Source organism: Priceomyces carsonii (assembly GCF_900007245.1).
Source record: "Priceomyces carsonii strain CBS4050 genome assembly, scaffold: Debaryomyces_carsonii_scaffold_1, whole genome shotgun sequence".
In the NCBI taxonomy this organism is placed as follows: domain Eukaryota; kingdom Fungi; phylum Ascomycota; class Pichiomycetes; order Serinales; family Debaryomycetaceae; genus Priceomyces; species Priceomyces carsonii.
Window position 1 is genome coordinate 594,721 of NW_026946674.1, and position 23,546 is coordinate 618,266.

At 37.3% G+C, this 23,546-nt stretch overlaps 14 protein-coding genes across 14 annotated transcripts, besides 1 other annotated feature; 7 read left to right on the forward strand and 7 right to left on the reverse strand.

Moving 5' to 3' along the window:
• Positions 1-40: 40 nt before the first annotated feature.
• On the forward strand, positions 41-1,711 carry GLN3 (nitrogen-responsive transcriptional regulator; the record flags this gene model as incomplete). The annotated part of the gene is made up of 1 exon (XM_062953110.1): positions 41-1,711. The coding sequence occupies one exon, from the start codon at positions 41-43 to the stop codon at positions 1,709-1,711; it is 1,671 nt and encodes a 556-aa protein (XP_062807165.1).
• Positions 1,712-2,024: 313 nt separating this feature from the next.
• Positions 2,025-3,374, forward strand: SAH1 (adenosylhomocysteinase; the record flags this gene model as incomplete). Its single annotated transcript, XM_062953122.1, has 1 exon — positions 2,025-3,374. The coding sequence occupies one exon, from the start codon at positions 2,025-2,027 to the stop codon at positions 3,372-3,374; it is 1,350 nt and encodes a 449-aa protein (XP_062807166.1).
• A 298-nt stretch (positions 3,375-3,672) lies between these two features.
• Positions 3,673-4,215, forward strand: PRCAT00000319001 (uncharacterized protein; the record flags this gene model as incomplete). The annotated part of the gene is made up of 1 exon (XM_062953133.1): positions 3,673-4,215. The coding sequence occupies one exon, from the start codon at positions 3,673-3,675 to the stop codon at positions 4,213-4,215; it is 543 nt and encodes a 180-aa protein (XP_062807167.1).
• A 381-nt stretch (positions 4,216-4,596) lies between these two features.
• On the forward strand, positions 4,597-5,301 carry PRCAT00000320001 (MARVEL domain-containing protein; the record flags this gene model as incomplete). Its single annotated transcript, XM_062953144.1, has 1 exon — positions 4,597-5,301. The coding sequence occupies one exon, from the start codon at positions 4,597-4,599 to the stop codon at positions 5,299-5,301; it is 705 nt and encodes a 234-aa protein (XP_062807168.1).
• Positions 5,302-6,008: 707 nt separating this feature from the next.
• On the reverse strand, positions 6,009-7,232 carry PRCAT00000321001 (uncharacterized protein; the record flags this gene model as incomplete). Its single annotated transcript, XM_062953155.1, has 1 exon — positions 6,009-7,232. The coding sequence occupies one exon, from the start codon at positions 7,230-7,232 to the stop codon at positions 6,009-6,011; it is 1,224 nt and encodes a 407-aa protein (XP_062807169.1).
• A 234-nt stretch (positions 7,233-7,466) lies between these two features.
• On the reverse strand, positions 7,467-8,255 carry PRCAT00000322001 (serine/threonine protein kinase; the record flags this gene model as incomplete). The annotated part of the gene is made up of 1 exon (XM_062953166.1): positions 7,467-8,255. One exon carries the CDS (start codon positions 8,253-8,255, stop codon positions 7,467-7,469), a length of 789 nt encoding a protein of 262 aa, XP_062807170.1.
• Positions 8,256-8,403: 148 nt separating this feature from the next.
• Positions 8,404-10,845, forward strand: PRCAT00000323001 (glucose-induced degradation complex subunit; the record flags this gene model as incomplete). The annotated part of the gene is made up of 1 exon (XM_062953177.1): positions 8,404-10,845. The coding sequence occupies one exon, from the start codon at positions 8,404-8,406 to the stop codon at positions 10,843-10,845; it is 2,442 nt and encodes an 813-aa protein (XP_062807171.1).
• PRCAT00000324001 (uncharacterized protein) lies at positions 10,846-11,664 on the reverse strand (the record flags this gene model as incomplete). Its single annotated transcript, XM_062953188.1, has 1 exon — positions 10,846-11,664. One exon carries the CDS (start codon positions 11,662-11,664, stop codon positions 10,846-10,848), a length of 819 nt encoding a protein of 272 aa, XP_062807172.1.
• A 133-nt stretch (positions 11,665-11,797) lies between these two features.
• PRCAT00000325001 (membrane insertase) lies at positions 11,798-12,817 on the reverse strand (the record flags this gene model as incomplete). Its single annotated transcript, XM_062953199.1, has 1 exon — positions 11,798-12,817. One exon carries the CDS (start codon positions 12,815-12,817, stop codon positions 11,798-11,800), a length of 1,020 nt encoding a protein of 339 aa, XP_062807173.1.
• A 146-nt stretch (positions 12,818-12,963) lies between these two features.
• Positions 12,964-13,302, forward strand: PRCAT00000326001 (transcription elongation factor; the record flags this gene model as incomplete). The annotated part of the gene is made up of 1 exon (XM_062953210.1): positions 12,964-13,302. The coding sequence occupies one exon, from the start codon at positions 12,964-12,966 to the stop codon at positions 13,300-13,302; it is 339 nt and encodes a 112-aa protein (XP_062807174.1).
• A 149-nt stretch (positions 13,303-13,451) lies between these two features.
• PRCAT00000327001 (uncharacterized protein) lies at positions 13,452-17,348 on the reverse strand (the record flags this gene model as incomplete). The annotated part of the gene is made up of 1 exon (XM_062953221.1): positions 13,452-17,348. The coding sequence occupies one exon, from the start codon at positions 17,346-17,348 to the stop codon at positions 13,452-13,454; it is 3,897 nt and encodes a 1,298-aa protein (XP_062807175.1).
• A 1,066-nt stretch (positions 17,349-18,414) lies between these two features.
• Positions 18,415-20,181, reverse strand: MSM1 (methionine--tRNA ligase; the record flags this gene model as incomplete). The annotated part of the gene is made up of 1 exon (XM_062953233.1): positions 18,415-20,181. The coding sequence occupies one exon, from the start codon at positions 20,179-20,181 to the stop codon at positions 18,415-18,417; it is 1,767 nt and encodes a 588-aa protein (XP_062807176.1).
• Positions 20,182-20,329: 148 nt separating this feature from the next.
• On the reverse strand, positions 20,330-21,094 carry TIP1 (transporter; the record flags this gene model as incomplete). Its single annotated transcript, XM_062953244.1, has 1 exon — positions 20,330-21,094. The coding sequence occupies one exon, from the start codon at positions 21,092-21,094 to the stop codon at positions 20,330-20,332; it is 765 nt and encodes a 254-aa protein (XP_062807177.1).
• Positions 21,095-21,542: 448 nt separating this feature from the next.
• Positions 21,543-21,608: a sequence feature (Short protein (PRCAT00000330001, CUM62773.1) was converted to a misc_feature.).
• A 118-nt stretch (positions 21,609-21,726) lies between these two features.
• On the forward strand, positions 21,727-23,346 carry SRP101 (Signal recognition particle receptor subunit alpha; the record flags this gene model as incomplete). The annotated part of the gene is made up of 1 exon (XM_062953255.1): positions 21,727-23,346. One exon carries the CDS (start codon positions 21,727-21,729, stop codon positions 23,344-23,346), a length of 1,620 nt encoding a protein of 539 aa, XP_062807178.1.
• Between the last annotated feature and the right edge of the window lie 200 nt (positions 23,347-23,546).

Genomic DNA, 23,546 nt, shown 5'->3' on the forward strand with positions numbered 1-23,546 from the left:
AGTCAAGTGGAGCTGAAAAGCTTGAAGTGGAAAAGAATTTATGGCATCGACTAGAAAAACATTTGAGGATGCACCATCCGTAATGGAATTGTTTGATTCTGCCCGGAGGCTTCTACTATTACGACCTAGAGTAGAAAACAGAAAATTAAGAAAGGATAACTGGAACGCACAGAAAAGTAAATTTGAAAAAGAAGAACAAGTCACAATTAAACAGCAGTCTGTAACAAAAGATGGGGATGTTTTGGATTTACTTTCTCCCCTTTCAGTCGATGAGGTGAAAAATAGTCCTCCTTATCAGAGGGTTGTACAGAAGGTTGAAAGAGCTCCTGCCATTGTAACACCGTCAAGTATGAGCGACGGTTCTCCGCCAGGAACGGGATCTGAAACAAAGCAAACTGTCGACTCAGGAAATCGTTTAATAAAAAAGGGTCCATCCACTACTATTTCATTTGTTCAAGCATCTGACTTCAAAAATCAAATTCAGAGGTCAAATTTGACTACCTCTTTAACCCAACAAAAGATTGAAAATTCTGTTGATAAGGTAAACGAGTGCTACAATTGTCATACTCATAAAACGCCATTATGGAGAAAAGATCCCCGAGGCAATACACTTTGTAATGCTTGTGGATTATTCTTCAAATTGCATGGTACCACCAGACCATTAAGTCTAAAGACGGATGTTATAAAAAAGCGAAATTCGAGAAGATCGTCTAGTGTAAAGCAGGCACCTGGCTTGACGTCAAGGGGGTCGGAAACCTCCTTGAATAGACATAGCTTTGGCGAGAACAGTAGCTATCCTTCAGGGATTCCAATTAATAATTTAAACTCAGCTTATAATGGACTGCTATCGAGTCATCCGAACACGCCTAGTGGAAGTGCTCCAAGACAGAAAAATGTTTTGATCTTACCAAAGCTTTCACTGGCCCCAGGAATGACGAGTAATAACCCATCAACTAACATGAAGACAATTTCAATTCCAAACAGTCCATGCTCTCCAGTGGTCGGATCTAATACCATTAATCAACAATTCAAAAGGAAAAAGTCTGAGGTCAATATGCAGAATATGGACTACTCAGAATCATATGGCAAAAGAATACCCATTTCTGCTACCAATATTAAGAGAGGTTCTTCTGCTGCTTCCACATCCTTTCAATCAGGATCTCGCAAGGCATCTTTCTTATCCTTTTCGCAGAACAGGAGGAACTCTGCAATGCTAAGCAATGGTGCGACTCCACCAGCTAGTAGTTGGTCTCTCACGCCATCGAATATTAACATGTGGAACCAAAAATCTGTTCAAAACTCATATTTCGAAAGTGCTAATAAGAATAACTTTAACAGTGCCATTAATAACATGGTAGGAACGCCTGGATCAGTACTTTCCCAGTCTTCCTTCACAAGCAGTCAAACAAGTAACAGACAATCATTTTCATCTCCGTCACGAGAGCTTAATAACTTCACTTCTTATAATACCCCTTCAGAAAATAATGACAATCTTTTCAACGAAAATTTACCTTCCAACGGAATAAATAATGACATTGAAGCAAATGACTTCTTCGAAAAGTATCCCACTACAAAAAACCAAGCACTAGAGACAGTGGGAGGTAAATACGAAATTAAACCGATGACAGCAAAATCATCTCTCACGGATGGTTTGAAAAAGCAAAATAATAACGACATGAAAGAATTAGATTGGTTGAAGTTCGAAACTTAATGATCCAATCTAATTAATTTAGATATACGAATGATTTATAGTTTTTAGGGTTTAGTTAAACCGTATATAATTAAAAACATGCAACACAGAAAACCGTTACCTTCGATAAGAGCTGTCTTGGATTTGTCCAGACAGTCCTGCATCTCCACTTTTTTTTTAAATTTTTTTTTTTTTTCGATCGTACCGAAAATTTTTCGATGCAGAACCATACGACGAACTTTTCAAAAGACAGTGCCACATGTCAACTAAAACTTCTTTTTAATATCAAGTTTAGAATTGCTTAATTTGAAATAACTAAAGAATATTCTTAACAATGTCTGCCCCAGCTCACAATTTTAAGGTCGCCGATATCTCGTTGGCTGCTTTCGGTAGAAAAGATATCGAATTATCTGAAAATGAGATGCCTGGTTTAATGTATATCAGAAAAAAGTATGGTCCAACACAACCATTAAAAGGTGCTAGAATTGCAGGATGTTTGCACATGACTATCCAAACTGCTGTTTTGATCGAAACTTTAGTTGCTTTAGGTGCTGAAGTTACATGGTCTTCATGTAACATTTTCTCCACTCAAGATCACGCTGCTGCTGCCATTGCTGCTTCGGGTGTTCCTGTTTTTGCTTGGAAGGGAGAAACTGATGAAGAATACGAATGGTGTATTGAGCAGCAGTTATTTGCTTTCAAGGATGGTAAGCAATTAAACTTGATATTAGATGATGGTGGTGATTTGACCACCTTGGTTCATCAAAAGCATCCAGAAATGTTGAAAGGTTGTTACGGTTTATCTGAGGAGACCACTACTGGTGTCCATCACTTATACAAAATGTTGAAGGAGGGTACTTTGAAGGTTCCTGCTATCAATGTCAATGACTCCGTTACCAAATCTAAGTTCGATAACTTGTATGGATGTCGTGAATCCTTAGTTGATGGTATCAAAAGAGCGACAGATGTTATGATCGCTGGTAAAGTGGCTGTTGTTGCTGGCTTCGGTGACGTTGGTAAGGGTTGCGCAATGGCTTTACACGGAATGGGTGCAAGAGTTATCGTAACAGAGATTGACCCCATCAATGCTTTACAAGCTGCTGTTTCTGGTTATCAAGTTGCCCCAATGGAAGAGGTTGCATCAATTGGTCAGATTTTTGTCACCACCACCGGCTGTCGTGATATTATCACTGGTAAGCACTTTGAGCAAATGCCAGAAGATGCTATTGTATGTAACATCGGACACTTTGATATTGAAATCGATGTTGCTTGGTTAAAAGCTAATGCTAAATCAGTAGTTAACATTAAACCTCAAGTTGACAGATTCTTGATGAAAAATGGTCGTCACATTATATTGTTAGCCGAAGGTAGATTGGTCAACTTAGGTTGCGCAACTGGGCACTCTTCTTTTGTCATGTCATGCTCCTTCTCAAACCAGGTTTTGGCTCAAATTGCCTTGTTCAAGGTTAATGACGAGAAATTCAGATCCCAATTCCCAGAGTTTGTTAAGACCGGAAAGTTCGATGTTGGCGTCCACTTGTTACCAAAGATCTTGGATGAGACCGTCGCTAGGTGTCATTTAGACCACTTGGGTGCAAGATTGTCAGAGTTATCTACCGTTCAAGCTGAATACTTAGGTATTCCAAAAGAAGGTCCTTTCAAGGCTGATATCTACAGATATTAAATGGGTCTACAAACTTGTGATCCTTTTCTTTTAAATTTTGGTTTGATTTTGATTTGGTTTTATTTGCATCAACTGCATTATTGATTTTTATATAATGGGTTTAGAAACTTTTTTTCTTTACTACTAGAAGGTAGATTTTCACAATATTTATCTAATTTTAATAAATGGTTCCTCAACGGATTAAAAACAAAAAGATGTATTTATATAAAGTTCACGTGACCATTTACTTTAACAATTTTGAAATCTATCGTTGCTTTCATCGCTCTGCAAATGCAATATAAAGAAGTATAATAGACTCATGTTTATAAAAGCCAATAATATTTCAAGACTAGTACCTAGAACATCCTTATGTTCTCTCAGATTTTATACCAAATATCCCACCAATGACCAAATTTTCGTCCACAAGACAGGAAATAATTACAAATATTCCTTGTCACCTGAACCGAGTTCACTTCCAATAGGTTATGGTCCTGCTCCTTCCGACGTCCCCGCTGAAAACTTCAAGCCAAACGATACTTTCTTGCGACAACTCCAGAGAAGAATAGGCTCTGACATACAAAATGATTTTTCTTTCATACTTGAGGCCGGAGCGAATGCAGGCGCTTTCATGCCGATTTATGATTATAGAGAGGTTCCTCGGTATGGTAGGATTCCTGAAGTTGACAACATATTTGGATATGTTCAAGTAAATCAAGAAGGCACTATAGTCCCTGGAACGTACGAAGAAAATAGTTTTTACAGATTATGCAACGGTTCGGGCCCCATAAGACTTAGCGATTACCTTTACGACAAACTTAGATCTGATTGTGAAGCTAAAGCGAACATTAAGGATCAGTCGTGAGCGCAGAAAAGAGCAAAATCAAAGCTATCTTTAATTCGCATGTCCACATAATATACGTGGAGGATAAGAAAAAGCCAAAGACACACGCGTGCCCAGACAGCGTCAGACAAATTATCTATCTTTGTCTTTCTGTGGTTTCGAATTCCTTCTTGGCTTCTTAGAGCATGATATCATGGCAGATCGTCTTTGTTGGGACAACGCTTGCTTATGTAAGCTATGCATGCTTGCTAGCGGCTGACTCTGGTCTATCTTTTACAACTAACTGTAAACGGAGGGGGGGTGAAGAAATTATCTATATAAAAAGCTAGGATCATGTAAGTGATAAATGGCAGTAAAACTATATAGTAAAGTAAATCATAAACGATATTAAAGTTTTTCAACATGAAAGCACGGTTTCCCAAACTGATTTATTTCTTTCTTGCCCTTGGCATTCGTCTGTTGCAGCTTTTATTCACTATCATTATCTTGGGTATATCTGCTGCTGTTATCGATGATCTTGGTGACTATGACAGAGCTGCACTTTGTCTTGCGACCTCAGTCATGAGCTTTGTTTACCTAGTTTTCCTATTGATTCCTTTCGTCTGTTTTGCTCCACCGCTAGCAATACTTTTATGTGACTCGTTGTTTTTTATCTTATACTTAGCATCATTCGCAGCTCTTGCTGATCTGTTTCAAAATGTTTCATGCTCAGCAACTTACATCTATGCGTATTCGAGCTTCAGGTACTCTGGTAATTGGTGCAGGTTATCTAAAGCTCTAATTGGGCTTTGCGTTATCAACTGGGTTTTATTTATCATATCATTGACATTACTCAGTGTTTACACGATATACCCATTAGCTAGTACTACATCTAGAGGGCTTTTTACTGCCGGAGATTTTGCTATGGGTGGCATAATGACAAACAAACATTACGCAACGGAAAACCCTGATTTAGAAGAGAATCCTGCCCCAGTTGAACTGGAGCAGAAGCTGATTGATGGTAATACGGAGGGTGCCATATCAGATTATACACATCCATCTGATGAGGGACATATTCCTGTATCGCATGATTTAGGTGCTGAAGCGGCACCAGAGACTAGGCTTTAAGCTCTTGTTTCAGCCGCGTTTGATCCCTCGATTTGCAGTAATCTTTTTCGCCAGGCTACGACCAAATGTGTTTTACCGTATTTTAAATTGTGTTCAAGTTTCTACTCATGACCTAATCAAGTAGCCAATGACTAGGTAGTCTTTAATTGAAAACCTCTAGCTAGTATATATTCATCTATCATCTTACACAATAACACTATTTTACAACAAATCTCCATTTATCCCAAATGCATGTGTCTCGTAAGTTCACCTCTCTGCGTATACTTTATTATTTTCACGAATTGAGGTATATCGCGCAGTCACTCAAATTCACCCCCAATTACGCTTTTCGGTTGCCAACTCCAAGGGGGTACCTTTTGCGAGTACATTCGACTGTTTATTTTCACATACGAAACATAAAACCGTGACTTAACTCAGATCGTTTTATATACGTAAATACTATTTTGACTAGAAGGTGTAAGCTATACAATGTTGTTCTCTTTCACTCTAAGAGTGATATTTTTGTAGACTATAGACATCAAAAGTATCTAAATTTAAACATTTGCTTTAGGATGCTCTAAAACGTTTATGTCTGATATATTTGGTGTTTACATTAGTCATGCAAAGGACGGTCCTGAAGTCAAAAAAAGAAAATTCATCTAAACCCACTCATTGCATCAAACAATCGCTGCGTAATACGTGCGAAGAGATATTATCTCTGCCTGCATTTATATTAGCTTGAGCTGAAATTTATCTTGGCATTCACCTTTTCCTATCATGACTGGTACCTGTTGATATTTTCCTGGACCATGAGAAGCTTCTTTGTTAAAGCACCATGAGTCAACACCGCCATATCCAATGACTCCAGATGACTTCTCATATTGAAATTGAAACTTTGACGGTTGGATGGCACGATTACACTGTAATTGCCCCTCGGGTGATATGCCGCAAAACCCTTTTGATGACTTCAAATTGTAGCCACCAAACTGCAGTTTAAATATTTGAAAAGTTGCACATGTTCCGTATTGGTACCATTCACCGTTGCTGATAAGGCAACCATTATGATTCGAAATTTTTATGTATCCCTTGCCCGGAGAAGAAGGAGGAGGATTTGGAGTTGTTGGTGGTGGTTTCCACCCGGACTTAGGCAAAAACTTAATGCCCTCCTCAGGGCAATTCGATGTCAACAAAGATGAAATGGGTAAGAACTGTTGCTGTTTTATAGATCCATGTAGGTAGTGATAGTACCATATCTCTTGAAGTGCCCTATATTTGTTGCACTTAAAATAGACATTATGTCCCCCAAAACCTTTAGAAAGAGCATCTGCTATTTGTCTTTTGGTGTATGTTTCTGTTGTCGAAGGGACGATTCCATCAGCTTCTAAAAGCTTAAACGTTGGAAGACTTTCATAAAGTTTCATAGAAATGTTGAAATAGTCTACAACATTTTTATTTGCAATAAAACTTCTATAACAAGTAGGATACAAAGTTTTAACGCAAGTTCCATGTTTATTAAACTCATGCACCCATAGCGAGTCATCATCACCGTTAAAGTTTTTCCAGTGTTTTTTCATCTTCTCGTATAATACTTTATCGCCGAATTGATTAAGAACAATATCGCCAGCTTTGTCGATGTTCATGGTATCATCGCAGAACTGCTCATATGAGCCGTCACAATTGTCGGGCCACAAGCCATGGAGAGTGAACGTGTCATTGTCACCAATAGGGGGATAGTAGTCCCAGAATTGAGTCTGCAAAAAGATACCACCTGGTGATTCAAAACAACATTTGTTTTCTATTGGTGTTGAGTTTGAGCACGTTATCGGTAAGTCAATAGGACACGCTCCATCAATTCCTGGAACTTCAAAAATTGCTTGATTTCTACCAATATAGGAAGCTAGTACATTTGGAAGAAGAGGAAGAATAGCTGCTCCCACTAGAACTTTTATCATCTTTTAGTTACAAAGTTACAAAAAGGCTTCATTTCATTAATGTTTGTTATCGCAATCTTTAAATACACGATAAGTTCGTGATCACGTTATCAGAACTAATTCAAGTCAAGTCAAGTCAAGTCTTAACTACCATGGAATATATTACTGTCTATAAAAATAATGAGATGAACATTGGAATACTTCGTGCTATCTGATAAACTATCCATTCCAAAACGTAATAGTATTCTTATGGTATCAACCTATCATACTTCTTTTTCGTCCTCTTAGTCTCACATCATGTAATCTATTCAATGTCTCGTTCAATTTCTTCACACCAAATTTCTGATATTTCTTGTCTTTATGTATAGATTCATATCCTTCCAAAAGCCATGCGTTATATTCACTAGCAAATCTGGAATGTGTGCTTAAAATAGCTCTTTCAAGAACATAAAGATCCACAGCCTTATCTTCAGGAAGACCCGAGTATGACGATAAGCCAAAATCGATTAAACACGGTTCAGTTCTTGTCAACATTATATTAGATGAGGTAAGATCACCATGAATCATATCATTTAAATGCAACTTTCCTATTAATTTTCCAACCTCTTTGCAAGTTGTCTCAGCTTCTAAGCCAATACATTTCTCTGAATCAAAGTTCTGTTCTAGATACCACAACCAATTTTTAAAAGAACTTGGTTCGCTATTCTCTAGTGCATGTCCTAAATACTCCATCCATATCAATCCATGTACAAAGTCAACCAGAATGAGAGAGGGTGATCCAATGTTCAATTTAGTGAGTTTATGCATGAACCTAACTTCTCCGATAGTTCTGTTTTTAGTTATAGCAGCATCGATTTTAGGATGTCTATATTCTTTGGGGGGACGATATTTAATAACAAACTTTCTCTTATTACTCAAGTAAGGTTCAGAAATATATGGATGTACATTAGTTTCGAATACTAGAGCTTCTGCTCCTTGAGAAATCAAAGTTAATGGAATATGAGGTAAAATTAGCTCTACTTGATTAACTAGTTGGCTCGACATCACCCTGTGCTTTCCAACTGGTGAATAATATTGTCTGGAAGTAATGAGAAATAATCATATATTTCGCATGCTCAAATTTTATAAGAACTACTCTTTCTCTGGCCCTTCGTATTTTTTGACTTTTCTTAATTAGTGAATGTAAATTGAAATGGGACAACTGGATCTAGTATATATAATCCCTCCGTATCTACTAAGCACATGTTTAGGCTCAAGCTTACAAAGAGAAGTTGCGTCGAAGGATTCTAGAATGGGCTTATTAAATGTTATACCAACGGATTCGCCCTTTCATTACAAGAAACAAGACATGAAGCCTCCTACTAACAGGTTCTCAAATGATCCTATATTGAATGATATAATAAAAGAAAAAGTTCTCTATAAGCTTAGTATCATTGGAGCTTTAGGTAGTAATCCAATGGAGATTGCTGCTAATGACGATGAATACGTATTCAAAATGTGTGGAATATTTAAACATAGATTAATTGAGAATTCACAAGGACCTCTGTTGGGTGATACCAGTAAAGACTCCAAGAATGGTCTGGAACAGGCTTACCCCTCGATATATAATTCAGACAGAATTGGTGAGGTTTCTTTTAGCAACTTGCCTTCGAGTAAACTTGTTCCCAATGCATATAAACAATATTTGGATTATACTTTAAAAGATCTTCTACTGCACTCGAACTATGATGATGAAATTTATAATAGCTATGGAATCCCCCAAAGCTACATTCGCTTTAGCGATAATTCCTTTTTTCATTATCCGCTCCCCATTTCCTGGGTGCCTTTAATTCAAAATAAGCGTTTGAGCTATTTGAAGAAATATCTTGATTTTAAAATTGAAAATGATACTGGTTTTTCTGAGATCAAGCTATCCACTAGAATAGAGAAAGAATCATCTGATATTGACGAACAACTCAATAAAAACCAATACCTTAATTTCATTTGCGACAAGCTGGTAACCCCATCTTCTGGAATTTACTATTACGAGATTGAGGTTTCCCAGGAAACTGTGGACAGACTAAATATTAATCCCATTTTGCAAATGAATGATTTGTCCACTTCTTCAACCACTACTCCGAGCATTGCTACGGGTTTTGCTAGAAGACATGTATGTGTTCCGTCCCCTCACTCTTCAGTATCATCACCAAACTATAACCTATCAGGTAGCAAGGTAGATCTTGAGTCAATTAAAAAGGAGATCCTTTTTAATCAAGATGATCAAGCGGAGGGCATTCTAAATAATGACATTGAAAATTCTTTGAGTTTAAAACCTGGTGAAATGCCGGGAAGTTTTGCAATAAATTTAGAAGATCTGAATTTCTATAATTCGGTGAAAGCATCAGAAGCTATGCAAAGAGATTCGATTCTAAATATGAATAGAAGATTATCGTCCTTAAATCGGACTAATATGGATGAGTCGGCTTCTGGCAAAATTGATATTGGGGTATCATTTAGAACTTATACTACTCTTAACGAAACGAGGAAGATACAGAAGACGGATATCATTGGTTGTGGTATAAACTATGTTGATAAATCTCTTTTCTTCACAATCAATGGAGTCTTGATCAAAATTATTAATCAGGAGGAACTCTCTTCAAATAATTCCATAGCAGATAATTTGTTTTCAGAAGACGGAAAAATTTCCGTATATCCTATTATTGGTCTTAAGCTCAACGAGCTTAAGGATATTAAATCGGAGGATCCAGCTTCTCTTGTTATTACTACAAATTTCGGTTTTAAAGAGTTTCAATTCAATATTTGCAACTATGTTAGAAATTTTAGAGTGGAAAATCAAAACTTTTTGTTACTGCTTGAACAAAGCAATAAATCATCTTCTGAGTCTCAGTTAGAACGATCTTTGAAAAATATAGACAGTGACTCCAATTTGTTGAACAAGATGATCGAAGGATATCTTAACCATGAAGGATACGTAGAAACGTTTAAAGCTTTCAATTCGGATTTAAAGAAACTTTCCAAAAATATTGGAAACGAAGAGTATCAGGATAATGAACTGTCTTTGTTAAAGAAATATCAAGCGTTGAATAGACAGGTCATAAAAAACTATATCACAAAAAACCAATTTGACTTGGCTCTAAAGTTTCTATCGTTGAACTTTCAATCGTTGCTCAGCGATGAAGAGGGCCGGGATCTTGTTTTTGAGATACAAATATTAAAATACTTATTTCTATTGAAAGAATATGTTGAAAGCAGATTAAATTCTCATCTGCAAAATACTGACGAGCTATTTGTAAGTGCAACGGATTATGGACATGAATTGCAAAAAGAGTATTCGACATGCGAGGCTAAAATCGATCGAATAAATCAATTATCTTCGCTTATTCTAGTAAATGATATTGAAACTTTGCATAGTTTGCCCAAGGAATGTCATTTACTCAAGGGTTATTCTCATAGTGTGAATGGTTTAGCTTCTAAGATTAATAAAAAGATACTAAAAAGCCTAGGATTCAGTGAGATCTCAAATTTAGAAACAATATTCAATAACGTGAATCAAAATATCAATTTACTAAGTTTGAAGTATCACGACGACAAATTTGTACTAACAAACTTCGAAAGAGATCACATGGACCTTTAATCAACCTGATTTGAGTTTCTTACGCCTTGGTTCCTCCTTTGCCTCTTTGAAGTCCTCGAATTTTAATAACACATCATTGGATGCTTCGAAAGGAAGTTTTATATCAATCAATTTATCAATCCTAAAAGTGTCATACGTCTTAATGGCCCAGCCACCTTTCTCTAGCAAATTCATACTTAAATTGCTATGTCTATTCATAATATCAAAATATAGAGGGAGCAATTCTTGTGTGTATTCTTTCATGTTATACTTAATTTTTGTGTCTGGTCTATTTGGCTCAATGATATAGTATATGAAACTTTCGTCACTAAAGAATGGGGGAGCGAATTCTTTACTTATGTGAGTACATAGAGACAATATTAAACTGGCTGTTGCAGGACCAACACCACGTAATTCACATAGCTTTTTAAAAGATGCCTTTATCATGGTGATGTAATCATTTTTATTCTTCTCATTGTGCCAGAAGTCTCTGCTCTTGGTGTCTTTTACGAAGTTCAAGAATATTTCATAGCCTTCTTCAGTAATTTGTTCAACTCTATCATTTGATTTGATTAATTTTGGTAGCATTGGTCTGTATACCCCTTTTGCTAGCTTCCAATCCATAAGTAAAATCAATTCGTCTTTATTTAACCACACTTTGTTTGTCTCTTTATACCTATCTGCAAGTGTAGCAGGTAGAACATCTGACCTCCAGTTATCAAGATCAAGTAAGCTGAATTTGTCATGATTGTACTTTTTAGTGGACTGCTTAGAAAGCTCCTCGGTAATGACTCTATATAATGATTCGCTAGCTTCAACTACACAGTCAATTGCAGTCATATCGGTAGAAGTCAGCGAACTTCAGATCTCAATTATGTTGATAAGTTAGTTTCCAATTTCGGCTCGCTTATAATATTAAAAAATTAAATGGCTCCTATATAATGCTAAAAAAAAATTCTATACAATTGGATGACTAGGTGTTGATAACGCTTTTTGGATTCGTTTTTGCAGACATCTTTCGATAATTGAACCTTCGATTTGGGGTAAAGCTCATAGGCATTGTTAAATCCATCATTATGTTTTGAACTAAAGAGAACGTCTGCGAGCTCAACCAATATAATACAAGTGCGACCGGTGCATGAAGAGAAATTGCCATAAGAAAGACAACAGACATACGTGATATGGTCGCAATAGACTCCGACATGTTCGTCCTAAGCAGTGTATTCTGTGTCCTTCTCAAGATCGATAATGTTTTAAAAGTCCATTCAACATTACATAAAGATATCAAGCCAATCATTAATGGAAATAAATGAAAACTATCAGGAATTGTAAGGTCCGTGAACCATAGTAATCCTTCGGTATAAAGGCTCTCATCGAGCGGCCGATTATCAAATGTGTTCCATGTTGACCAACCGCTTAAATCTCTAAAAGTCCAAGACATAGCAATCCATAACGGAACCTGGCAAGCTGGAAGGATGATATTTTTCCACAACTGTACACCATTTTCCTTGAAAAGTTTTTTTTGTCTCTTCCTTGTTTCTTTAGCAGATAATAACAAAATTTGTTCATAAGTCATAGAAGAAAGAGGCAGTTGAGGAACATAGCTGTCGCCATTCTCCGAGTTTCTGGTCTCATCTGCGTTTTGTCCAACCAATTGCTTCTGTTTTGCAGACTGCACTTTCTTTGCAAGGTTTAGCTTTAAGACAGGATTCGTAGCACTCACCACAGGGCGCAACATAGCTTGTTTCTGTATTCTCTTCCTTTGCATAATAGCCAAAGGCAACGTCCATATTGATCTTAATGCAAAAGTGGTCAAGGGTATAAGAGCCCACCACGGTATGTGTGAATATTCATGAATAAACTGTAGAGATTCAGTCATCGAAATGATGACAGGCTGAGGAGAGAGCGATATATTCCTCTTCAGAAGAGGGCTCCAGGGTTTTGAGATCCCCAAGTGGCCTTTGGGAGTCCTTAACAATCGAAAGTGAAGCATTTTCTTCTTGTTATAAACGTCTCCTTACCGTAGTCTCTTCTAACCTAAATTCTTAATTTTTATACCTTAGGTCAGGTGATGATTGAACAAAAATATGAAAAATCAATTGAAACTAGAAAAGGACAGAGGCTTCATATCCAAGTGTGATGTCAACAAGAACTGAAAGAGCATGTATGCTCTGTGGCATAATCCAGCCTTATAGAAAATTCGTTGATCTTGGGTGTCCAAATTGTGAGAGTGTTTTACATTTTCAAGATAATGAAGAAGGACAAGTTCAAGATTGTACATCGCCATCTTTTGAAGGATTGGTAGCTCTAGGTACTGATAATAAGAAATCGTGGGTTGCCAGATGGCTCAGAATTGACTCGTTTGTTCCCGGTCTTTATGCTGTGAAGATAAATGGAAAGTTACCCCCGCATATTGTTAGTGAGTTGGCTGACCAGAACGTAGGATATAGGCCAAGAGACGGAAGTGCTGAAGACTGAGGTAAATTGAAAAGCAAACCGATTACTAAAAAGCAGTCAATTGTATTATAATTCATGAGAAACAATTCCACATATCTACGAAATAACCTAAATTTTAACTGTTATAATATACATACTCTATTTAAAAGTGTTATTCATGTAGTATTGCACTAAATTGGCAAGCTAAAAGAGGATCTGAACATATTGGCAGTGTAGATCATCTTATCCATGGTTGATGTTTTATCCCACTTATCCCTATCGTCCCAAATGATTTCGATTAGCTTTGCCATCACAATTTCTAATTTTTCAATATTGTAATTCTCTGTTATTTCCAATAGTGTATTTTCGAAAAACTCATCAGTCTTGTCACTTAATATTAACTCCTTGGATTCAACTGCTTTTAGTGGCTCTTCGTCTTCGGCTTCAGATTCGGTGTCGGATTCGCGTTCCTCATCCAGCTCCTTTTTATCATCAAGCTTTACATTGCTGGATGCGACAGTACCATTAGTCTCTTCTGTTTTTTTACCATTTGCTACATCAGATTCCAATAACAGCGGAGTCTGAGTAAATTCATTTACCAAAGTACTATTATCGCTACCTTTGCTCAGCAAAGCACCATTATTCATGACCTGAATGTCCGCCGTACCATTCATATTTGTTCCTTCCAGAAAGTTTCCTGTTCCTCCTTCATGCACAATAATATTTTGCACTTGATTTGCTTTTAAGTTTTCAGCCAACTGCTTGCGCTCCTCAAGAAGCACTTTTTGTTTTTCTATTTCTCTCATTCTTAATTTTTTGCAAGCTTGAATGAACTCAGGTGTACTGAATTCATCTACACCAAACTGCGCATTGGTAAACATTTCATTGGCCTTGAGTATCCTCTCTCGATCACCAAACGTGATAGAGTCCTTTACGATCAACTTTATGTCCTTCAAGAATTGTTTCGGCTCACTATAATATCCATTCCAAAGTCTCTCTTCAATAATGTCCAAGTCCATGTTATAGTAAAATTTACCTGATGCAATCTCTTTGATCATGTTCTCATGCCCAGCATCATGAGACCTTTCATATAAAACCTCATAGTTATTTAAAGGGTTATCAATTACGGTCGGATCGAATAAATGATACAAAAAAGTATCGTCAATAAGAGGTTTTTTAAAGCGCTTATATCGATTCTTGAAAAGGTCCATTAAACCAGCTAGCTTAATCTTAAGAACATTCTTTAATTTTGTGTCTTCATAATCCTGTTGTTTGAGACGTCTTTTAAGCAGCAAACTCTGAGGCTCATTGACCTCATCAACCAAAACTTTAAGCTTTTTGAGTTTGCGCTTGGGGCGATTTTTAAGATCATTAACGAATTCAAATGGTTTCATTAGAAGGGCTTTTTTCATCGTCTCGAAATACTCTTTTCGCTGGCTCCTTGAAGGATTTCTTAAGCCAACGTTGTTGGAATAATTGTTAAAGCCAAAGATTAACTTTACTTCTGGGTCAATATCCTCTATATTTGTTTCAGATATACCAAGTAACAAAATTTTTTCATTGCTTCTGAGGTTTCTAAGTAATCCAGTCAAAGTAGCCTTAGCAGAGGAGGGGACAACCTGGAACCAAATATCAATGTTAGGGATAAATATAACGGAAGGTTGATGCCGTCTTGCTTCAATGAAAGTCTGAACAATGCACAGCTCTGGCGACTTAGTTGGATCGCCAAATATGTTTCCCATATCTAATGATTGAAGTTGAAATCCCTCTAAATAATTAAGGATGGCAGATGTAATGTATTGCTGACCGTTACCTTGGCCACCACAAATTAGTAAATGTGGCTTAAATACTCTTGAATTTTCAAGGTTCTTCAAAAGTTGCTGTTTCCCAAAACCACCATCACTGTCATTAATTGTAGGATCTAAGTAATGCGCTTCTTGAAGAGTAGTTAACTTTTTTTTCTTACTACCTGCGTCAGGTAACAAGTCGTCAAGCTTCTTGATTATTTCACTCATAAGTGGTTGTAATAAAGGTTTCAAGTTATCAGGCAACGGCGAGGAACCTGAGGAGCTAGATCTAGCGCTTGATGGTACAATTTTATCAAGTGCATTCATAAAATCTTTTGCAACTACTTTCACCTTCGTGGGATCAACTTTGAGTTTGTCACTAGTTCCATAAATTTGTGGATATTTGCGCTGTATGCTGTTAAGCGCTGCCTCCGTACATAATGCTCTCAAGTCTGCCCCTCCATATCCTTTAGTCAATTCTGCCACTTTCTTAAGAAACTCTTCTGGTAAAGGTGGATGCCACTTTCTTGTGTGAATTTCCAAAATCTTCGCCCTCGCAGACATGTCAGGCAAGGGAAAATAAAATTCACGATCGAACCTTCCTGGGCGTCTTAAAGCTGGGTCAACAGAGTCTGGTCTATTAGTGGCGCCAATTACAATTACTTGTCCTCTGTTGTCCATACCGTCCATCAAGGCCAATAATGTGGAAACAATACTCGCATGGATTTGTTCTTGCTTCGAAGACCTCACAGGTGCTAACCCATCAATTTCGTCAAAAAATATGATGGATGGCTGTTGATTTTTTGCTTCTTCAAATAATAATCTAAGTTGTCGCTCTGCCTCCCCTACCCATTTACTTAGACAGTCTGCACCTTTTCTCATAAAAAAAGTAATTTTTCTCGTAGACGAAGAACAGCTAGCTGCCAATGCTCTAGCCATCAAGGTCTTACCTGTACCCGGAGGACCATGAAATAAAACCCCCCTAGGCGGTGTAATGGCGAAGTTCTGGTAGAGCTCAGGATATAACAATGGAAGAGCAACCATTTCCTTGAGTTGATTGATATAGTTGTCCAAGCCACCAACAACAGAAAAATCAATATTCATATCAACACCCAATGGATCTGAATCACTAAGACTGTTTTTCTTCTTTTCTTTCTGGTCAATCAATGCACCAGGAGCTGCTTTTGAAGGAATTAAAAAATTCTTTGAGGTCTTTATCGATGCCTCTCCGTTTACTGGTGCAATTTCGTCTTCAGAAGAGTCTGAATCGCTGTCATTTTGGCCAATAGCAGTTAGACTGTTCGTGTTAGTCATTCCAGGTAATGACATTCCTCCAGGTGGGATATTCGTACCAAATAAAGATATAACGTCACTTCCTCCAAATGGACCCGCAGTCGGAAACAATAGCTTTCTGTATTCATTCTTATTAATATTTGGTCGTCTGCCCCTCGACCTGCTGCCTGGAACGATAGGACTATTTCCAATTTGCATGTCATTTGAAATGGGAGGAGGTATAGTATAATCAATTTTGTTACCTCTTTCCCTTAGTTTATGCTTGACTGGTGTCTGACTTGGAGATGAATCATACAAATCTTCAATCTCTTTTTGTATGCTATCCACATCATCTTCGGAGTTTTTCAACTCATGGTTATTTTCTTGCTCACTATAGACTTTCGACCTAGTCATCCTTGTTCTTCTAGGCTCAACAGAAACTGATCTACTTCTCCTTCTTTTTTTTCTCTTTGGAGGTGCGTCCCCATAGCCAAAATCTTCAGAGTTGTTTTCATCATCAGAAGCTACAAAGTTCCTTTCCTTCAACTTTTCTACAAACTCGTCTTCATCAGAAATGTCACTGTCTTCGTGAAAATCAGAATCATCTGAAACAACTGCCGCATGTTTGCTCCTTCGTGACCGTCTTGCTCTAGATCTTGAAATTTGGTTTTCTTCATCGTCATCTTCCATGTAATCCTCTTCCTTATCATCATCAAGTTCTGCTGCATCTGGTTCCTCGTCTTCAGATTCATCAGAATCTGCCTTTCCTTCTTCAGGTTCCTCTGCTTTTACATCGTTCTTCTCAAAGTTGTATTTAATACCAGATGATTGAGGCAGCTTCAGAGTCTCACTCGGATTGGCGCTAGCCTCGTTATCGCTTATTTCTTCGGGAGAATTGCCTTCTGTGTACTTGGGCCTGTTTCTAGTTCTTTTTGCCAATTTTGGACTCTCTTCTTCATCATCGCTTCTCGAGGCAGCATCACTTTCCAGCTCAATCAAGTGGCTGTGACGTACTCGTGAACCAGCCATGTTCTGATACCTTTCCGGTCTATATTTAAGTGTAACAGAAAAGATTTCGGCGTCTATACTTGTGTGTTAGACGGTAGTGACACTTCCGTAGATAAAGTTTAGTACGGACAAAGAAAACAGTGTCCTCTTGTTTGTATCTTCTTTTTTTTTTGATACAGGATCCTCTAATGATCCCCGATCAACTAAAATATAATGCAAATTTCCTTCCTCACCTTTAAAGCAAGCTAATATGAGTTGCTTTGGAGCTAATAATTTTGTCTTTGATACATTCACTAATAACTTTCGTGTTTTGAGTGCTTAACTATGAGTGTTGCCTACAAAAATAGGTCGTGTGGGCTACAAACCTCTAGACAATTTTCAAATACATCAAACAAGACAAGGGATAGAAGTCTTCAAACACACCACTTAAAATAGCATAATGTCTACGAGAGAAAGGTTTATTTCTTGTTCGAATTCACAAATCCACTGGAACATCTGGAAGCTATTTCGTGTTTAATTATAGCAAAAAAAAAAAAAATTTATGGAGGAATATTGAAATGGTTACACACAAAGCCATGCTGCTAACTCACTTTATCAGACGAAGTAATTTGCAGCCATTTCAGTATTGTCATTTCGTAATGGAAGTCGTTCGTCAATGCCACGGCATGGACTCCGATTCTGAAATAGACGTTCATATGAGTGCGAAGACAAAAAGAGTAAAGAAGTGAGGGCAATATACAGGACATAACTTAACTCGCATTTTTAACCTGCTACCACTATGGTCGATAGAAGAAAATCAAAGCGAGCTAGTCTTAACACTTTCCAAAAGTAGAAGCATATATGTGAGAATAATGGAGCTCTTCTCTCCTTTAAATTATCTTAATTAAGTATTAACTTTTTTTTTTTGTTTTTTCCATGTTTTTTACTAAGTGACTGGAATATCTGCAAAAACCTTGAAAATCTCTTTTGTGCGGTAACCCTTTGATAGTAGAGGATATAATCATCTACAGTACGCATCAACTCAACGACGGAGAAATTATGTCCATTAACTAATAGCTATTTACAGTTCTTTCTAATTTTGTAATATTTATTCTTTTTTGGATCTTATGGGAATGCGTTCGATAGGTATTTTATGGTTCTTCGAATTTGCATTATCTCCATAACTGAGATCCTGACCAATTTTACAAAAATCAGCATTTCTATGAGAGTCAGCAACCGATAAACGATCTAGAATACTGGTGGAAAGACTGGGAATGATGGGGTTTATTAGAATTGAACATATGCGGCAACCCTCTGAAGCTAGAAACACAAAGTAATTTTGAAGAAGGTAGTAATTCTTCTTATTATCTTCTCCTAAATCAGAGCCCTTTAAAAATTTCGAATAAGCCCATGGTTCTCCCAGTTGAAAAATCTGGTTGGCTTGTTCAACGACTTGCCACCATTCTTGAATACCTTTCATGAGATCGAATTTCATAACTTTTGAATTCATTCTATCAAACAAGTTGTTCAAAGAGTGAGTGTATGTTTCAACTTGATTTATCAAGTCTTTTGAATTGACATGACTAAGATTACTTTCGTGCAAGATTTGGTCAATATTATTATACATTCCTTCTTTATAAAGTTCAACACTCTTTTTTATGTTAAAGGATTTTCCACCACACCTTGTCATAAGATTGGCATACTTGCCAATTAAAGTCTCTCTCGTATAATAAAAATTTTGCTCATTGAAGTTGCAGTCTGTCTCAATGTTGGAATACTCGGCCAAAAAAAACCTCAACGAGTCTTGACCATAGTATTCAAACGTTTCAATAGGGTCAACTACATTACCTAAACTTTTACTCATTTTGAATGAGTCCGATAACCAATGGGAATGTACAATAACCTGCTTAGGAAGCTCTATGCCAGCCGCAATAAGGAAAATAGGCCAGTATATACAATGAAACCTCAATATGTCCTTGCCGATGACGTGAGTAGCTGGCCAAATAGCATCATCTGGTGTAACTAGGACACCAGTTCCATTTGGATGGAACTTTCCTGGGAAACCAGCAGCTGTGATATAATTAATCAACGCATCAAACCAAACATATATCTTTTGAGACGGATCGCCAGGAACGTCTATTCCCCATGTTAATCTCGAGGAAGGACGTGAAACAGATAAATCTGGAAGGCTAGTAGTTTTAAGTTCGGCTAAAAGCTCTCTATACTTAGATTTTGGTTCAATAAAGCCCGGATTACTTTCTAAAAAACTAATCAACTTATCCTGAAATTGTGATAACTTGAAACGATAGTTGATTTCTTCCAGCTTTATGACTTCATTTCGTGTTTCCTTCGAAATCATTTTATGGCGACCTTCAGAGTCTATCACTCTTTCAATTTGTGTCTCTGGGTAAAACGTCTCATCACTAATGGAATACCAACCACTGTGTTTACCTTCATATATCAACCCTTTCGCTGACATAATTCTCCAAAATTCTTGCACAGTTTCAACATGATCTTGATCTGTTGTTCTAATAAATCTATCATACTTTAAGTCTAACTTTTCAGCCAACGTTATGAAGTTCCTCGAGACAGTATCAACGAGCTCCTTTGGATGCAAACCTTGACTTTCGGCTGCCGCTTGAATCTTAAGACCATGTTCATCAGTTCCTGTAAGGAAATAGGAACTTCTACCCGGATTCAACTTTTCCCACCTATTTCTAGTATCGCACAATAGCATACTATACAAGTGCCCCAAATGAGGCTTTCCATTTACGTAAAAGATAGGAGATGTGACGTAGAAAGGCTTGGTCGAAGCATTCCGTAGCAAATGTAAGTGGGAAGACCTAATAGCCCGAAGCAGTCCATATTTAATCATGTTCGTTCTGCTGGTACGAAAGCATTCGCAATTATTAAGTGTCAATACCCGAGCGCATTTTTACACTAAAGAAGTAGTGTGGTGATGAGCTACGATCTTGTACCATTCCAAGGTGAAATTAATATACAATTCCTTGTTCTATTTAAAACTATAAATCAGGCTTCTCCATGAAGATTGCCATCAATGCAAAGACACTGTAGAACAATCCCAATGGGTAGGCAATCAAAAGTCTAACATTATGCAATTTCAAAACGATAACAAAGAATCCAGAAGCAGAATAGGTACACCAAAATACTGCAATGGCACTTAATATGTAACCGATAGTGTTGTCCAAAGAGGTGAGAACACCAACGACACTTAGTAAAACTAAAGGTAATAAACAATATCCAATTACTGAAGCAGATCTGATAATATCAATCTGAATATCATTACTCATGAACTTGAATAAATAATGGAGACTGACAACGCCGAACAAGCCAACACCATATATATAGCCAAATTGTACTTTCCCTGCCAATAGTAATAGAGTTCCAAAAAGTAAAACAAACAAAATTGGGCCAGCGAGATCAGAGTCTGCCATTATATCGGAGGTAATGTTCTTATTAAAAGGATTGAGAACTGCTTGAGTTTTTGCTTTAATGTGTTGGAAGTTTATACCCAATTCTTCGAGAAGGGGTGGCTCTCCTGGATAGCCCGAAGTACCAAATGCAGCTAATAAACCATGGGACAACTGGCCTGCCATGGGTCCACTTATATCGATGTTAGATCCAAATCCTGTATCCATCGCCCCCAAAGACGACGTAGGTCCCATATTTCCTCCAGCTTGAGGCAGCTGTGCATAACTACTAGAATAGCTGGGTTGGTAGAATTGTAAATTTTGAGGATTGTTGACCTGTTGCTGGTAATATGCCATGACCTGTCTCTTTTGTTCTTCCGATGTTTTTATATGATTGGATAACAAAAGTTTCACAGTCTATTAATCAAGAGCCTTTATTAAAAATATAGACTAAGCAGATCTTGTTTGAATGATTCTTCAATCTTATGTTCTGATATCTTGACAAAACTATATTTCATCTTTAATATTCATTGGAACATACGAAAACGCGGTCGTGCGACCCGTAGTCTGTAGGGCTTTAATTCTACAGTAAAGAAGAGACTAACCTAGGCCCATTTAAGGATTGCTTCGCTCATACCGATATCCAATGCAGTCAACGATATACCAGCTCAAGGGTCCACTATCCTCAATTATGCTTCCTTTGGGATTAAAGTTTGTACCATCAAGTACAAATCAATAGTCTTTTTTGTGAAACAGTTACAGTGGCCGAGTGGTTAAGGCGACGCCCTGCTATTGCTTTAGCGGTTTAGGCGTTGGGTTCTGCCTGCGCAGGTTCGAATCCTGTCTGTGACGTTATTTTTTTTTTTTTCATTGAATCTATGTTTATGAGAAGCTTGCCTTGATTCACGTTATCTGAGAAACAGTATCGCGGCGATACATTTACTCAACGACTTGGGTGTACAAGGGAAGCAAATCTTTTCTTAGCTATAATGTCTCAATCTTTAATTCTATTTCGAGGTTCTGGTAAGATTGAATATCAGTATAATAATAAAGTGGGTCCCTTTAATGAGTTTATTTCTCATATGGTCAATGGGACAGATATCGAGTTAGAACCAGACTTTCATACACAAAGTATCAACCAGAAGCGCTTCTATTCATTCAGCAAAGAGCATGTATATGCTGCAATATATTTTGACCTCGTTACTACCATTGATCGTGAGAAAATCAAGCACACCTTAGCGGGGATGATAAAGATTTTTAACAAAATAAGTAATGAAGAATATTCAAAAGAGGAAATGCAACAGAAGTTGAAGAAATTGCTTGATTTCCAGTTCTTACAATTAATGAAGTTCAAAACAAGGGAGCAGCAATTGCCTACCAAGGAATCCCTGGAATCGTCGACAGAAGCAAGCGGCACGACACATGTGACGGGCAAAGCTAATCCTAAACTGTCAAAAAAGATGAGGAAATGGGATAGCTCTGGTATAGTAGAAGTCGAGAGCTCGAAAGTCTTAGATTACTCTGAGCAAAATGAGGAACAAGAGGATGTGTCTCATGGTACTCAAAACTTAGCTAATAACTCCGCATTCGTTCACGAAAATGAATTGGTTTTAGTTTCAGAACTCAACGAATTACTTGATAATGGCAGTGATTCAGACTCACAGGAGCCTTCAGAAGAACTAGATTCAAAGGCAAAGGGATTTTTCAGCAAGTTTTCGCAATATTTTGGTAGTTCGGTTAACCTCGATGACGTATCTAAGAAGTTTAATGAACAATTGATTTCTAAGAACATTGCTCCACCAACTGCCGAGACCATCATTACAAGGATTGAAAGAAAACTAGAGAACAAGAAAGGTGTCAATATGAATATATATAGGCAAGCCTTGTTCGAAGAATTAACAAAAATATTGACACCTAACGTCTCAACTGATCTACTTTACGATATAAAGCGAAGTCACACAACTTCTCGACCTTATGTTATTTCTATCGTAGGTGTTAATGGCGTTGGAAAGTCTACGAATTTAGCCAAATTGGCTTATTGGTTCCTCCAAAATAATTTAAGCGTCTTGATCTGTGCATGTGATACGTTCAGATCAGGAGCTGTGGAACAGCTAAAAGTTCATGTAAACAACTTGAAGAAGCTTAATAACTCATCCAATTCTAAAATTGACATCTTTGAAAAAGGATACGGGGGTGGGGACCATGTTGTTGCTACAGCAAAACTGGCAATACAGCTTGCGTCGGCGGAAAACTATGATGTTGTATTGATAGATACTGCCGGTAGAACTCATTCAAATGCTAAACTTATGGCACCACTCAAAAAATTCGGTGATGCCGCTAATCCTGACAAAATCATTATGGTAGGAGAAGCACTCGTTGGGACAGACTCAGTCGAGCAAGCAATTAATTTTAACAATGCATTCGGAAACAAGCGTAATTTGGATTTCTTTATAATTTCCAAGGTCGACACTGTTGGAGATTTAGTCGGTTCAATGATAAATATGGTTATGGCGACAAAAGTTCCTGTTTTGTTTGTTGGAACAGGTCAGACATATACCGACATCAAGAGACTAAGCGTAAATAAGGTCGTAGATTTATTAATGAAATAAGTATTTCATTTCAGTATATTTTTCAATTTTAGTGTAACAGCGTTCGCTTTGCCAAATATGGCTGTGCGATTAAATGGGGGCCCGCATTCTTCGCAACATTACTTCGAAAGATATGTATTATCCTCAACATTACTCAAAACTTTAGACTACGTATGATCAATTGAGGTTAGTAGCAGAATTTGGACGATTTTAAGTCTTTC